The following is a 17274-nucleotide window of genomic DNA, read 5'->3' on the forward strand; positions in this document are numbered from 1 at the left end:
AAACCTCAAGAGAGCTGTTTTTCTGCTTCACCACCAGGTCCAGGCACACGCCCTAGTACAGGCCGACCCCAGCACCCACGGAGCCACCTGAAGAACATCGGCTGGGACCGCAAAACCGCAGCAGCACATCTGCAGAAATGCACGGCTGCGCTGAAGGCAAACACAGCACGGGTGGGAATAACAAAAAAACTGAAATGCAAAGCCCTCTGTGTCGCCTCCTGTATGGCAAACCCTGCTTGCTAATAAAGGGTCCTTCACAAACATGGATGCCCTCTTGGCAGGCAGGACAGATGTGGCTTATCATGCCACAACCAACCCCTGGAATACACCTAGAGAACTGCACGGTCATCAGCCTGCCCCAGGGTGGGGGAAAACACAGAGGCAGCAGCTTCCTCATTCCTCTTTCTGATCATTCTCCCAATTCTAGAAGGAGAAATCAAAATGCATCGCGCAGTCTTTGAGGACTTTCCACATCATACAATGGCTTTTGACAGCTCAGACAACAGGACACTGTACAATGACATTCATGCTACTTGCTTGGCAATAAAGGAAGCCAGAAAGGAAAAAAACCCACTGCTGGCACATGCTCACCTAATCTGAAGGTACAACCTCTCCAGAAGATCAGGCAAGCATTTACATACCAGAGAATTCAACCAGACAGGCTCCCCATTAAGAACCACAGTTTAGAGACCACAATGTCATCTCCAGCCCAAACTCCACTGGCATGTACAATCCCTGCCCAGCCCTGGTGTCAGCATTGCCTCCATCCCAGACCAGGTGCCTGAAGCCTCCCAGCCACCCCTAACAGAGCTAGGCTAGAAGGAGATCTCCACATGATAAAGAATAGCTCCATTTTAATATTAATAACTTTGAAAGGGAGAGGTCTGCCAGAACAGTGTAAACAATGCAGGATACACCAACCACAAAAGCTTAGACAGGCAGATATTGCATATACTCACTGTGACATTCAAAACCCATCTGTGTGATAGACAGGGCAAGTGCCATGCAGGCTCTAACCATCATCCAGCTCTGGTAAGGTCATTTCCTTTCATTCCTGGTCAGAGAACCATGACTTTGGCAGATGTAGGAAGCCAAATGACATTATAAAGCCTGACCAGGAGCTTGCTGTGACTCTTTGAACAGCCTCATTAATGCAGTAGGTGCTTTGCAAACATGAGCAGAAATCTGAGCATTCACACAATGTCTCTAAATGCTGAATCCCTTGTCAGCATGAAAATACTGTAACTCCATCATGCAAGCCAGGGATACAGGCCATACAAAGTCTTCCAACAGGTGGGTACCTAGAAACTAACATAATGCAAAGAAAGGAAGAGGGGAACATGGAAAGGATGAGTCCAAAATCCTCTGTGTTCTTTTCCCCAATGTGTGCTATCAGAGACCTTTGTTTTCAGTCTTTGTTTTGTATCTTTCTCTACTCAAAAGAGTTCTGACTGATTTTTTCCAAGTGTCCAAAAGAAAGTTAGTGCATTCATCTATTCCTTTTTCCATTTTCAGGCACATTTTTGGAGCACAGGGTACCATACATGCATCTTCTCCCCACGCAAGCCTTTCCTCTGCCAGGTGCTGGTTGGGCCCCCAACAATCCACACGTGCACCCGCACCAGCAGCATGTGAGCCAGGAGCTCAAATGCCTTTGGGAAACGTCAGACCTGCTTAGGCTGATCTGCACATGTACAAAAAGCCCAGTGTGCCCTCAGTGCACCACATTCAATGGCTCAAACCCCTTCCACGACATGTGAGCCATGCCAGGCTTCACTGGATTCACTGGGCACCACTACTCCTCGACTCCCAGTGTGCCTGCCTGTAAAACTTGGCTATCTTCCACTGGGAAAGACAACAAAGAACAGCCCAGTGTCTCTGGAAACAAACCACTCTTCATCTCAAAGGGATCCCAAAGCAGGAATGGTCTGGTCCCCCCCAGTCATGCACTGGTGCTGCCTGTCCTCTTCTGCAGGGCAAAACACAGGAAAACTGGAACACCCCACCATAGAAATTTTATTTTCAAAGCAAGAGTGATAATGCTGGTCCGCAACTCCTAACTTTACCCTCTGACAATAATAAAAGGCAATCAGATATCTACTGATACAATTTGGCTTCTGGGGGCAGAATGTTTGCAAGAGGCCTGTTACGATAAATATTTCATGTTAGACTGCAGAAACAATTTTTTTTCTAGCTCTCTCCTTTTTCCACATAACAAGACAACATCATGAACAATCTGTGTAAATAATACATTTGAGAATCCATTATCAAAGTCATATGCATATTTCATTATGGTTTTGTTGCATATTTTAGTATAATTGTTCACAGGTTTCAAGCCATGAGTAAAACAGAAGTAGACAAATCTACTGCAACAAAAATAATTACTAAACTGTTACTCTTTTGTTATTATTGTTACTGTGACTCTTTTGTTATTTTTATATACTGGGGAAATGCCTTGCTAAATTCAGCATACTGAACAGGAAAGATATCTACATTTTACTGAGCTTGAGGAATTTTCTTTTCAGAAGGCCATCATGCATTTCTCTTATGCCCTTTTCCTCTAAATGTTTCCATTTTTAACAGTAGAGATACAAGAAAAAAATTGCACTAAAAGGCCCATATCAGATGTAACAACCGCATCGTAAATTCCAGTATTCAGTAAATACCAACAAAATGTCAGTATTTTGCCAACTGGTCTCGCTTTTGGTTGCAAACACTCCTCTCAGAATAGAAAGTCAGAATAATTCACATTAATATTCACATTTCTTTTTGTTATGCCAGATTATTTCAGTATGATGGCACCTTTTTTCCCCAATCTATTAAACATCCTGCTGAATTCAAATGTATGCTCAAAGGAAGCAAATTAAATGTAATGTTTTGACGTTTCTGAAGCAAAGTTTGAAACTGAAAGCCAACTCATTTCTTGACATATTCCCACTCAGGTTTCTCTTGAACCCATGTTTAGATTCAAATTAAACTGTTTTCAAACAGCTCATTGTTCACTAAGTGGCTCCTGACCAATTTTCACAAATCATCCCCACAAGCACACTAACTCCTCCTAACCACAATACTAAGACCCTTCACAAAAAAAAGGGCTGCCTCCATTTTAGCAGCTACTCACACTAAGACCTCCATTTCCAGCATAATAATGGGTTTTAGCTACGATGAGAAGCAGAACCAAAGAGAGAAGCAAGATCTCCTGAGCCACAGCTGCCGGTATCAGCCCCTCTCTTACCTTTATGAAAAAGTGCGTTTTTCACACACTTGGAGCTCCTAAAGGCACTGTCCCAGATCACAATTCAGCTATTACACAGAGCTAAAAACATTACAGGACACTGAAAAAGTGTTGCTACAAAGTGTGTCTTGTGGACTTCTCAGTTGTAAGATCTAAAATCTTACTAAATTTTACTATTTTCAAGGGTGGGAAGTAAGGGATGGGGAAGAAACGGCCTTTGCATAGGTGCTTCTAAAGCAAATCTTGAAAACCTTTCAGGAATTGCAGGAGATTACAAGGGCAGACAAAAGGGACTTTAAAAAATAAAAAGCATACCACAAACAGCTGAAAAATAGTTTCTTCTTCAATTTTAGGAAACCAACTCATTTGTTGTTCCTTTTATTATGCTCCATTAGCTATAGCCCAGAGTCACCAAAGTAGGACTTTCAAAAAAACATACATGCACTCTTTAGGACAGTAAAGCAGACTTCGAAAGTACAACCCATAGGGAGCTCTAAGAAAGAATCAGGGACACAAAGATAAGGTGACACATCCACACCAGGCTCTAAAATCCTGCAGTTCACTGTGAAATAAGTAGTTACTAAAGCTAACCTGCCATGGGAATCAGCTCAAACATCTATAAACAACACACTAGATTTTCTGATGTTTAAAATTAGGTAATATCCTGTCATTCATTCAATAATTGTCGTAGCTATGGGTTTCTGGACGGCAAATAGACAATTACGAGTTTTCCCCAAGTTCCACAAATTTAAATATTGTACACAATGAAAATACTTCTGAGTAGGTCAGGTATTGCAAAACTCAGACCCAAGAAGCACTGATCATGCTGATGTGTATCTACACATTGGCATGAAGCTGGATGCTCCTGAGCAGTCAGGGTTACTGGAATCAATGTCACTAGTGAGGTGCTTAAAGCACAGTGAAGCGCTTGAGCAGGGAATTAAGAACTTGAACTACTTCCTACGATGCTCGTATTACCACCAGTGCATTTTTAGCATGTTCTCTTACCTTCAAAATAGCACGACCCAGTGACAAAATCTGACGTGTTATGCAACATGAGCTCAAAATGCCAAGAGTTTAGGATGAAAATACATTGTACTCTCCCACATGGACTTTTAGGTCTCAAACATGGAGGACCTAAAAGCAGCAGGCCTGTCAGCAAATTATTTGCAAAGATTTTACTACTCCCTAATGGCACATCTAATTGTACATTGCTCTGTTCAGTCAGAGCCTTTATTGTATAGAGGCAATCCACAGCTGAGAGGTTTTTTTCACATCCTTACTCTTCTATTTTTGATAAACTCGTTTGGCTTCTAAGAATTTTAATCAAGTTCCTCTGAAATATTCACTAACTAGAACCAGGACTTCACAATTTGCTAATTAATTTCACATGTTTGATCCATTATTTTAAAATCCAGCGCTGAATATAGTTTGGCACTGCCATGCAAATAGGCAGGGAAGCCAAGATTAAAAAAAAAACCAAACAAACAAAACACCAAACCCCTAAGAAACCCCAGCACTAAAATGCTCCTGACTCTGACAACTGAATACACACCATAAACTACCTATTTAATATATAAATAATTTCTTTTTTCAAATAAAAATGGGGGTTTTTTGTATCCTCCAAGTTAGGAATTCACACTCTAATAAGCTGGGTTGATAGCAGGTATGTCTTGAACTCAAACTGAGATTGGAAAAGGCCTCTGGGAACAAATGGTTCCACCTTCTGTTAAAAGCAAGGACTTACACTAACCAAGACAGTGTCAAACAGCTTTGGATATTTCCAGCAAGGGTGACTCCACAACCACCATGAGAAACCTGTTCCAGTGATGATTCATTCTCATGGTACAGAGTTTTTTTCTTACATCCAAATGGAACTTCTCCTGAGCAACCCATCTGCCCTGTGCATCCCTGTACTGGCACCTCCTGCACTAACCATCATCTAAGCACTTGGAAACTGTGGCTGGACTACCCTCAGCCTTCTCTTCCCGAGGTTGAAAAAATCGAATTCCATCATTCCTTTCTTTAACTTACTCAATTTTTTGGTTGCCTCTCATTGAATCCTCTCTGGTTTCTCAACATCTCTTTGGAACTGAGGGAGCAAACACGGACACAGTATTCCAGGTGTGGCCTAACAAGAGCATGGAAAATAATCATGTCTTGTGATTTGCTTGCTAGGCTCTTGCTGATGCAGTCCAAGCCACAGCTTGCCCTCCTTGCATCAAGGGTGCCAATTCCACACCCATTCTGATGGAGGAGGAAAAGGACAATTGCGGTATGGATGCAATAAGAAAGGCATGGAGACATTTATGGGAATGTATTTAGGATTTGCAGACAACTGACAGAAGATGAACAAACACACCTGATAGTATGCAGACTTCAAGGGTCTTATCAGAAACTGAAGAATTTAAATACCAAAACCCCAACCCACACCTCTATTGTGTATTGCTGGTATTGCAGCCCTACATGGTTCTGTTTTCAAGACAACCCATTCACAAGCACAACAGCATTTCAGATCTTATTACAATGGCAGCAGCACATATTGAGTTCAGACGTACCCCTGAGAGAGATCCCTGTGGCCGGGAGCAGCAGACAATCTCCTTTACTTGTTTGCACAAACCAACCAAGGATCTGTGCAGTGAGCTGCTGACTCCATCCTGTGCACTGTTGGCAGTGACTTTATACACTGCTGCCTTCTGTAATTAACCAGTTTTTCATGTGGACGAGATATAAACTCTTCTACTGATGCCATGATGCTTTTTGCCTTTTCTTTTTCTATACCTTTTATGTATTTTCATATCTTTAGCATGCGTACTTGTAATTCTTTAAGCCTGGTATCTTAGCATAGTCCTGTTATTCTGCTAGGCCAGGAGACCAAACATCCTAAAGGCCTCACAGCTGGAGGATGGAAAGCCTTATGCTATCTTGAGAAACCAAGGCCCCCTCTAGAACACGTCCTGTAAACTAGGATTAGGCCCATCTGGGGAAAATACTTTAGAATGAGGATTTGTCACACTATTTATTCAAGCCTCTCATTGGGACATCTTCGTTAGATATCCTAATTTGCAAGGTCTGTAAAACTGTGCACACAATCTACCATGTGTGTGCATTTCAGCATATTCCACCTTGATGAACTGTCACACCAAAAGGATCCTTATTAAACACCAAAATAAAAACCCTTTGTCCCTTAACTGTGTCTGGCTCTTAATTTTAGGACCACAAAAAAGGCATTGCTACCAAAAACCGAAACAAAGCAGACAGACAAACAAATGCTTTTACCAACTGCCAGTGAAACAGAGAGTAGCACTTTGCCATTTCGATAGAGCACAACTGATTTCCCTCCTTGACTCATCAAAATCTCAGTGCCTTGAAGACTAAGATTAGCTTGAAAACTGTAACTCACCACTAATGACAACAAAACAACTTGAGATTATGTGTCATTTTTAACAGATCTCTGCAGCACTTTGGAGACTCTGAAATTTCATTTCAGCCCCAAGAAACAATCTTTGGAAAGTGGGTACTTCTGACCCACCCACAGAAGCAATGGTTTGTAGGTTTTCAGCTTATACACATTCACCATCTGGATTATACTGACCATAACTGTAACGTTTCTTACATTTAACCTTCCAGGTGCTACCATTAATTAAGGTTTTCAATACAGTCCACAGATCATAACACTCCATAACATTGCTCAGTCGGGTGATTCTTTCCACACGCTACTCACTCCCAAAAAACCCCAGGTTCCTTCCCCCTGCCACTCCCAACTCAATTACATCAGCTAGCTAGTCAGTGACAAATATGAAGAACTTAACAGACTTTCAAATTAAGATAAACTGAAACAGTGTATTTATGTTTTGCTGCACTCCTGCCACTCTCCACAACAGCCAAGTAACTCATAACTCATGTCAGCAATTGAAGCACCATTCAATGCCAAGAAGCAACTGTGTTAAAAAAAACACAAAAAACAACCAACCAAAACCCCCATAAACTTCCTTACCCAGACCTGCTTCCTTTTTGTATCCTGAGTCCTATGTGGCTGCAGATAAATAAAAATATTAGCTATGCAGAGTCACTACAGGGTTGCTACCACCCCTGCTAGGCCTCAACAACAGCACTGTTACTTCCTCATCAGCTGCATTACTGGGAAACCACATCTTCCCTCTTGACCCTTACAGCTACAAACCAGAGCGCCTCTCTCAAGCTCCCTGTGCCCTCAGACTCAAAGATACAACCATTCTGTACACACATCAGCTGCAAATCTGTCAGGGTTTATCACCAGCCTCGAAGACGATGTGCCAAAAGACATCAGCCCCTGGAACTACCCAAAGACACTGGTCTCTCTTTCCCTAGGCCACCGAAAAATGGAAAGCCCAGGAGAAGGCTAATCCACATCACTAAAAATAAGGAAGACAAAAGCCTCCATCAGGTGCCTCTTGACATCAGAAAACACCATTCCTAACCTCATTTGGCCCATGACAACTTCAGAAGGATGAGGGCTGTCAAAGCATGGCTTAATGAGAAGGATTAGGAATAACTCCTCCTCATCCTGACAACTGAAAAAACACAGCAGCCATAAACTCAGTCTCAGCCTCTTCCGGAGCTCAAGAAGAACTGTGTGATCCAAACACTTCAAAAACTGCAACCCCTTCATCTGCCCCCATATCTCCCCTTCCCCATTTACTCAACAGCAAAATGACCCTGCATTGAAAATGGGAACGGATAAAATGCATTAACAGGCTTCTACAGAAGAAACACCTCATCAAAGATTATGAAACTAACAGCAGAAGTCTTCGAAAGAAATATTTCACTTCCCCTGAATTTACAGTTTAGTTATTACTAAACACGCAAGCACAGACCAGCATATGACTGTTCTACATCAAGGGTGATGGACCATCACTATCTAGCACTCCAGAGCCATGGAGTCCACACAGTTAAACTCCTGGAGGTAATGGGAGTAGGCAACAGTGCTACATCTCAACAGATCCCAAGGACTTCCAAGTGACACCTTCAGCCTTCTCACTTCCTCCCAGATGACGCTGACAGTTATGTGATACAAAACACTGCTCTGCTGTCCGAAGGTCCTTAGTGATCAGCAGTTCTAGATACCCTCAAAAATGCTGGCCCTCATACTTTGGAGAGCAACAGCTCATGCCCTGCACACTCATTTTCATCCCTGGCCTCAAGAGTATGAAGGAGGATGGACAAATCTTGCCAGAAGCAGTGCATGGGATGTTCAGAAACTCGTCTTTCCCATACGCATTCAGCAGAGATGGTGCAGAGACTGGACACAATCTCACCTTCAGCTCTTCAACGTTGAGGAGACTAAGGCATGAAAGAGTCAATACTATACTTCCCAACCACCAGCAAATGTGTTATTTCCAACTACTTTCAGTTTTCCCTTACTGTCAGGGAAGACTCTGTGCTACCACCTCCCACGGCATTATTCTGAACCACCTCTTACGTAGGATTCTTCTTTGGATTCCAGCACACAGAAACCAGGAATTAACTTAGAAACCTACGAGTCATTTCAAGACATAATGAAGCCTTAGTCTCACAAACTCTGGGTACCATCACTTTTTTTTTCACACTTTCCAAAGTTTGAAGTTGCCAATACTAGTGTATTTATGTCCTACTACTTCATAAGTTGTCAAAAAAACCTAGCTTTTAGTCAGCTATTGTACACAAATATTTATAATATTTCTACTCAGCTCTAGCATTGTTATGTGTACAATACCTCTTCCATTTCATTTTAAAAGATCCTGAACTGGAACTGGAATAATTCAGTATGAATAACACTCTCCTTCTATAAATCTGTTAAACAGGGCTTTCCAAATCTAATGACGAATCCTCAAAATTTTATTTTCATTTTTATAGAGTTGCATATATCAAAATATGGATCATCTTCACAGCCAACAAAGCAATTTAATAATCCTGGATATAATTTATTTAGCCTGAAATAAGTTTTTCTTTGATTATGTGCAAATTACTATGGGTAGGTTCTGAACATATGGAAGAATCTAACACCTCAGGAGAATAAAAACATGCTCTAATGATATGAGTAAAGTATATGGATAATAGAGACTACTTTATAACTTCAATATTTATAGTCACAAGCCTATACCAGACAAACTGCAAAATGATTCCAGAATTGCAATCACTCTATCAGTCCTAGCTTTTTACAGATCAGAGGACATACAACACAGAAGTTAAAAAGAAAAGTGAGTATGAGCCTAACTTCTCATGGCCAGTGCAGAAGCAGTTGTTCCACTGCAGCTGCCCTCCTGAGAAAACAAATAAAACAGACATTTGCTCTGGGTGCAAGGCCAGCACTAGGGAAATACCACCAGGCAGACAATACCCGAGAACATTCAGGTGGTGCTCAGGTGGTGCTCAGCATCTGCAGGAGGATTTTCCAAACACACTGAAGCTTTGGACTGTGAGAAAATTGTTCACAACAGTGACAGAGCTGACTGCAAAGTGTGGAAGGTGCATTCTGCATCTGTCCAGCTTGGCTGCCATCATCAACTTCTTCCACAGCAGGTTTCACCATCATGCCCCCACTAGGAGCAGCTCCATCCCCCAAACAACAGAACAGCCCACTGACCACATGTATTTGTTTGACCAAAGCCTCAGTTAGGGGTTACACACAGCCCCTCACTCCTCCAGTGCAGGATGCACGTGCACAAAGCTTCCCCTCAGTGCTCCAGCCCTTTGAGACCCTTTCTTAGATGTTCCAGCCAGTCCAAGTGCAGAATGAGCAGAGACTCAAATCACCCCACTCCCAGAGCTGTCAGACTCTGGTCTCTTGCATGCTTGGTGGAGAGCAGCCTTTGGGTACAATTTGAAATTGTCACCGTCAATATTTCTTGCACATTTTGGCAACTAACATTCTAGTGAGCTACATGACAGCTCAAAATATTTTCTTTTGCAGAAGAGAAGCAAACTATGTTGCTCCTTTCTGCTTCTGCCATGATTAAGCAGCTGATTCATACTCCACATTCATAAAAGATGACTAGATTGAAATTTTTGTTTCCCAATATAAAATAAATCCAGACACAAAAAGGAAGTCAACTATTTCACAGAGCATTCAGGAGCTATCTTTTTACAGGTAAAAAACAACAGCACTTCTAAACCTATTTTGGCTTTTAATGTGACCATGTGAACCCCTGTGAATGTTTTTTAATTCAGTAGTATTAAGAGCAGTATCTGAATGGCAGTCTCAGAAACAACACAGAAGAGTTACATGAGAAAGATCCCGATTCTGACATAAAAATTATAATAAAAAACTGGTAGCATGGGAAAAGAGACACTTCTCAGAATTGATCTTGTAAAGCATTTTCCAGAACCTATAGCTTCAAAGGGAAAGTAAAATGTGATTACAGCAGATCTATCACCAGAGGATGGACACCAAAATGCAGCATCTTTCAGTGTACTGGAGAAAGATGAACAATCCTGCATTGCCACACCAGGACCCTTGTGCATTTTTCCACAGAGGGATGAATGCACAAAGAGCCTGCACGCACACAAGGACTTGCCAAGCAGGGGCTTGTTAGCAGTGGGACCTGAGGAAGAAGCAACACCAGGCTTACTCCAGTGCCACTGCTCTTCTGATGTACCTCCAAGGGTTCAGCAGCATGGCCTTTTCCTTCCGCTGTCCTCATTCTCAAAATGGGAACTTGGTTCTCTATTTAATCATAACCATTTCTTCTTCCTAAATCACTTTTAGCGAAGTCTTCACAGTGAAAGAACACTTTTCTAGGCTTGTTGTCATAACTAAAGTGAGCTGTGCGCTGCACAGTGTACAGAGGGATATGTTGTGGCAAACAACATTAATTCCTGTAGTTTCTTGTTTGTTGGTTTGCTTTGGTACCATACTGACAAAGGTAATGACAGAAATCAAAGACTTCATTGTCTGCCTGCAGAGCAGGGCTAACTGACACCTTTCTCTTGAAAACCACTGCTGCCTGTGTCTTCACCTAATCCAGTCCAAATTTAGCCATCACTGATGTAAATCTCTGTCAGACACCTTTTAAATAATTTTGAAAAACAGAAAGTAAGCCCAGAGCAGAGGGAAGTCAGTACAAAAGCCAATTATGTGACCTGTGGCAGCAAGGAGACATCAAAACAGGACAGAAGGAAGGGTCATGGAATTTCACAGGTACATTTTGCATTATGCAGAAAAGAGAGCAAGATAAACCAGGCTATTACTGAAACAATTTCCACCTTCTTAAATGGTGCTCACTTCTGCTTTAGGTAATACAGCTTTATGAAGAACAGCATCCTAAATCAAAGAGGCATCCAAACCTTATAGACTTGTCCATATGTCCCATTTCCAACAACCTGCACCAGTTCAAATATTCCTGCAGGGTCCTGCAAAAAGCAGAAGAAATAACATTATTTGGATTAGAGCAAACCACTTCATAACAGAAAGTAATTGTACACCATCAAAATGAAATGTCTGAGATACATGCCCTAATGATCTGCATTACACACTAAATGGGAAATTGCCAAACCACAGGGTAAGAAATGCATTAAAATTTAGGTTTTCAGTCTAGCTTCACAAAACTCTATATACAAAACAACTTGGTAACGATTGGCAGGATGGTATTACAGCAGTTACAACAAATAAATGAAGATGTGTGAAAAATACTAGAATTCAACTCCTGACTCAGCTTACAGTAGAATAAGGAAAAACTCCAGGTTCCTAAGCCTTACCACACTGAGCTAGCCTGGAGGCTGAGCTGCAGTCCCCTGCTGTGAAACACTTGGTATGAGCAATGCAACAAAGGAAAAAGCCTAAAGAGCAGAATTGAAAAGTTATAATATAAAGCACCTAAGCCCAGTTACCTTAGTGAAGGGAAATGTACCAAACCAGGCAACCTTAACTTACAAGCAGGCTGAGAACACTCAACTCTCCTGTTCTGCAAACATAACAACGCGAATTCAACTGAGGTATTGAACTCTTGGCTTTGAGCCCAAACTAGATTGCTGTTAATTTACATAAAAGATGAATGAGCCAGGTGATCTGTCCACCATTCCACATGAACCAACTTCTATCCTCATGCTACAGCACCAGTTGCTCTAACACCAACCACTGCAGCAGAAGTTCTCCTGCAGCACTGCTGCAACCCCTCAGGTACAGGCAGCCCATCTTTTTGCAAGGCATCAGCAGTGCTCTCTCCTGAACGACTGAGTACAATAAAAATTCTCGTCCTTCAGTTAAAACTCACTTGAGCAATTTATTTAATACCATTAAGAACTCAAGAGATCAGTTTCTTGGTTTCTGGCTAGGCCATTCATCACTCTGCTCATTTCTTGCCATGGTATCACCACTGATAGTTTTATATAAATTATTATTAACTCCATGTGTCAGTTTTACCACATCTGTTTCAGCAATCTGTCACATCAGTTAACGCCTATTGGTACTGCCGAGGGATGTGATACAGAAAAACATTATCTCAGAAATACGATTTCTATGCCCCTGGTTGCAAAACATCCCTTTTTCAGAGTTATCAAGCTACTCTCCACTCCACTCATGTGTTAATCCTTTAATATAAGAAATTCTTTCTTCATATCTGATACAGCAGTGTTTACCTTGGCAAAATCTCAGTGGAAACACACAGGCTTTTTTTCTGAGTAGATTCTACCTTTTTGGCACAACTGTCATGATAAATGCCAAGAGCTTCCAGAGCAACGCAGCCCAGACTTCATAGCTGAAAGCACTAAGGAGTTCATTTGGGTTTAAGTTAAATGAGTTTTAATTGTTAACTTCCTGGACTACCAACCTTACAAGACTTTTTCTTTTTTCAAAAAAGTAATGTGTAAATCAGATTAAGATGACTTACTTTTGACCCATGCAGGTCAGCCTGTGTCTTTTTTCCTCTTTCTCTTGTTTCGAAACAAGTCAGTAAGCCTTTGAGACTTAACCCCAATTCCAAAAGCCCTCACTAAAAAGGAAAAGTGTGGGAACACTCACAACTACAGGCATAAGAATGCCTACAACACTGGATCTCATTGAAGTTTTCTTTGCTTTCTTCTCATTTCCTCATTTTACATTTTGGCTAGTCTGGATATAAACAAATGCCTTACTTCAGTGGGGGTCAAGTCAGCAAATGAACCATTGCTACTGCTAAAGCAATTGGTGGGTGGTACAAAACCTCTGCACAGAACTGTGCTGTGGGCATCTCATGGTCCAGGCAGTGAAACTCTCAGCAGCCCTCTGAAGAACTCTCCCAGTAAATGGCTTCCATGCATAATATCTACTGCACTCCATGGGAAGCACGAGCAGCTTCCCCACCTCTCCGGAACAAAGCAGCATTGCTGAATTAAGAAGTGCCCACAGTGCACAGAAACTCAGAGGATCCTAAAATGCACTTTCAACATGGACTTTGCAACTGCCTCTCTCACTTAAACGTGTGCTGTCTTCACTCTTCATCTCTAAGCTTATTTATTATGCAAATATAGTAATTTAGGCACCTCAAAATTAGCTTGTCTTTCCCTTTTCAATAAATTTAATTCTGATTTAGCATCCCAATAGTTTGCTTCTAAAGGCTTCTGACACTCTAGGAAAGTGGCTCTAACAATTATCTAAACAAACACTAACATAAATGTTAACATAGTACAAATCCTGTTAATATAGTACAAATCCTATCCTGTCCTTGCTAGCAAATTGAGCATTAACATCTCAAGCCTCCACAGGTCTGAGTGCAGCCAAATAGTTGGCCATCCCTCTTCTTTTAATCAGGACACTACAGTGAACCAAGCCTTGTTAAGAGTCATAAAGGATATTAATCTGGGCCCTGGTCCTTGGATTGCCCTTGTTTGCTTGGATATCAGCACTGCATTGTTTGCTGGCATTCTCCACAATGGGCAACCTTCTTAATTGTCCTGGAGTTACATATCATCACTGATGTACTGCTTCCTCTCAGCTACCACATAAGCCCACGGTCCAGCTAACCCTTCACCAGCCAGCACCTGCCAAATTGCTAGATTCCCTTTGAAAGATGCCAAAATACTGGCCTGAACATTCATCACTCTAAGGTTAATTACCATCACACACTGCTCCATATGGTGACCACCTTGGTTTCCCTCGAGTCATCTGCAGCGCATGCAGAGAGCAAAAGCAAGACTACTGACCCAGGGGCACCCAGGCCACATCCATCTCCTCTGCAAGGCAGATTAAAAAGCAACACATGCAGCAAGAGCGTGACCAAAATGCACTTTTCACATCCCTGCAGCTAAAGAAGATACAGGTGTCTGAAGCACAAGTTCTTCTGCAAGGCCTCTGTGCCTCAGCACCCAATTGGAGAGTTCAGGGGCTTTTTAGCTTCTGACTGCCCAGGTGAACCCAGCAACACCAGGAAACCACAGGCCCCTTTCTTTCCAGGGAAAGGGGAGAGCCCTGGCGAACACCCATTTGGAGGGGAGCAGGGCAATCTCTGTTTGAAAATGACCCCGCTCACAACTGTGGGAGGCTGGAGCACCAGGCAGCTCCCACTGGCCCCAGGAACACCTCAGACACAGCAAAATCGAGAGACCTTGTCTTTAAATAATTTCCACAGCTCAGCCTCACCTGCCTTCCATTTCCTACTTAGCACAAACCCCAAACGAAGGCTGCTGGTGTGCTCAAAGGGGTTTCTTCCAGAACAAGACATTTATCCCTCCCCCTGTCAGGGCTGAAACTCACAGTGCTCTCAGTCTTTGGAGGCTGTGAATCAGATGGTTCTGTCACAAAGCCTGCTGTCTGCTTTGCAGAATGACTCCTTTTCAAACGCACACTACTTCCTTATTTATTTAAGGAGATGAGATTCATCTGCTAAAGCTCTAAAGAACTACAATTATTTTGCCTTACACCCCACAGCAAAGCCAGATTAAACTTCTGCTTGCTCAGCCAGAAGTCTTTTGCCATCCTTCCCGACTGTACTGTCCCTGCTGCTTTTCCTCTTTCTGCCTCCAGCCTGGAACACCCTCCCCGCCATGTGAATATCGCAAAGGCTTCTCCCAGCCTTCTTTCTTTTTTTCCCTGGTATTTTTAGAAAGTGCCTTGCTTTGGTTTCACTGTCTGGGGATGACTGTTTTTTGCCAGGATTGAACTCTTCCCTCCTCTTCTGTCGACAGTGCTCCACAAAAGACCTGCCTGGGTTGGATGGGTTGCTCGGTGGTCAGCTCCTAAGTAAAAAGGGCAAGTGGAACTCGGGGGCATCACACACAGCCCTGTTACCGCTTTGTGGATGTGAAACACTGACAGCGCAGCTTCTATTGTGGCCGAAGTTTGGCTTAAAAACATAAAAAGATAACAATAAAAATTTAAAGCAAACCAGCTGAATGCTGACTATTTTAGCTTAGGGCAAGAAGGGGCAGTAATAAAAGATCCCAAACTTTAATAACAACAAAAAGGCCACAAAAGCCAAACCCTCATGCACATCTTTTCTTCCAGAAGATCCCAGTTTCGCTTTTTGCTTTCTCTCCACAGCATTCACAACACCTTTAGGGACGTCGGTAGGAATTATTTATTACCTTGGCAGGGGAAGGAGCCTCCTCGGTGCAGCGCTCCCAGCCGGGCAGCGCAGCGCTCCCGCGGGACCCTCGGACCTCTGGAGCCCCGGGGCCGCGGGACCGGGGCGGCCCCGAGGCTGCACCCCCGAGCAGCCCGAGCTCCTCGGGTACCTGCGCTGCCTGTGCGGGCACGGGCAGCATCGCCCCGCTGTCCCTGACAGCACCACCGCCGTCCCCATCCCCGCAGAGCCGCCCCGCAGCGCCGGCGCTTCTCCCGCAGCGCGGCCGGGCGGAACCCCCTCCGACAGGCGGATAACGCGGGCTGAAGCCTGGCACACGCCGCGGCGGAGAAGAGCGGGGCCGACAGCCCCGAGCCCGGGGCGGGGGGTCCCCCCCGCCCTAGCCCCGCCGCGGGCTGTCCCCGGCCGTGCTTACCCGCAGCGCCGCCAGGTCGATGCCGTCCAGGCTGCGGGCCATGGCTGCGCCGCCCCAGCTAACGGTGCCGCGGGCGGCCCGCGCCGGCCCGGCCGTGCCCCGGCGGGCGCAGGGAGCCGGGCATGCCCGGCCGGCCCCAACGCCCTCCCCGGCCCGGGCCGCCGCCGCCGGCAACTTTGGCGGAGGGTGCTCCGGGAAAAAGTTTGCGAGGAAGTGACGTGCGGCGCCGGCGGGGGTCGGGGCCACCTGCCGCCGGCGGGGCGGGGGCGGCCGCGCTCCGCGCCCCACGCGCGCTCCCCGTGGGGCGGGAATGGGGGGACGGGGTGGGGTTCGCCTCTGGTAGATGGGATATGGGAGTATCCCTCCTCGCACCGCCCCAGGCGGGGCCGGGAAGGGCCGGGCCGAGAGCGGGGACTCCTCCGGCGCCGCAAGCCCCGCGCTCGCTGCCCGGCGCTGCGCTCCCGCACGGCGCAAGGGGCGATGCACCAGCCGCTAGCCAAACCCCTGAAACCCCCCAAAACTGCAGCGACAGTGTCCAGAGAGGAGGATTTTATGCACACGCAGCTGAGACACTCCCAGCCCTTTCCCCTCGGGTGACGGGCTTTGCGAACACCAGCCCGGGGGCTGGCGGCAGCGATGCTCCCAGCCGTGCTCCGAGGGATGCTCGCAGACTCGGCTCAGTCCCGCTGCCCCAGGCTGAACGAGGGCTCGGGCCGTGCCCGCGGTGCTGAGCTGGCAGCTGCCCCTCCGCCAGCCCGGCCCCGAGCAGATCCACCGCTGCCCCGCACAGCGTCCTTTCCCCGGTAATTGGGACCCGCCGTGCGACCGTGGTGTGGCAGGCTGGAAGGACCTGTGGGTATTCTTGGGCCCCTTATTTAGAGACAAATATCAGTGGAAATACATATTTCTGAGACAAAGTCCTTAAACCTTCTCAAAGGGTGTTCAGGGCGTTGTCCTCTCGCAGAGAGCAAGCAAAGGGGCCGAAATTCTCAGTCAGTACTTTCACAGTTGCAGACATAAAATCAAGACAAAGTGGCTGAAGTGTCTTTTGGTGCCTATTAACACACCAGGACGGCTGCAATGCCAGCAGCAGGGGCAGTGTTGTAATA

At 44.8% G+C, this 17274-nt stretch overlaps 1 protein-coding gene across 3 annotated transcripts in view; it reads right to left on the reverse strand.

Moving 5' to 3' along the window:
- Positions 1–16469, reverse strand: part of LOC134563658 (mitogen-activated protein kinase kinase kinase kinase 4-like) — a 100331-nt gene extending 83862 nt beyond the window's left edge. For all 3 annotated transcript variants that reach the window (XM_063421801.1, XM_063421802.1, XM_063421800.1), the window contains exons 1-2: positions 16166–16469; positions 11540–11605 (exon numbers count right to left, since the gene is read on the reverse strand). In XM_063421801.1, coding sequence (XP_063277871.1) covers positions 11540–11605; positions 16166–16207 — 108 coding nt within the window. In that variant the 5' untranslated portion in view covers positions 16208–16469. The remainder of the gene's footprint in view (positions 1–11539; positions 11606–16165) is intronic.
- Positions 16470–17274: the final 805 nt, after the last annotated feature.

The sequence above is a fragment of the Prinia subflava genome, chromosome Z, assembly GCF_021018805.1.
Source record: "Prinia subflava isolate CZ2003 ecotype Zambia chromosome Z, Cam_Psub_1.2, whole genome shotgun sequence".
NCBI lineage: Eukaryota > Metazoa > Chordata > Aves > Passeriformes > Cisticolidae > Prinia > Prinia subflava.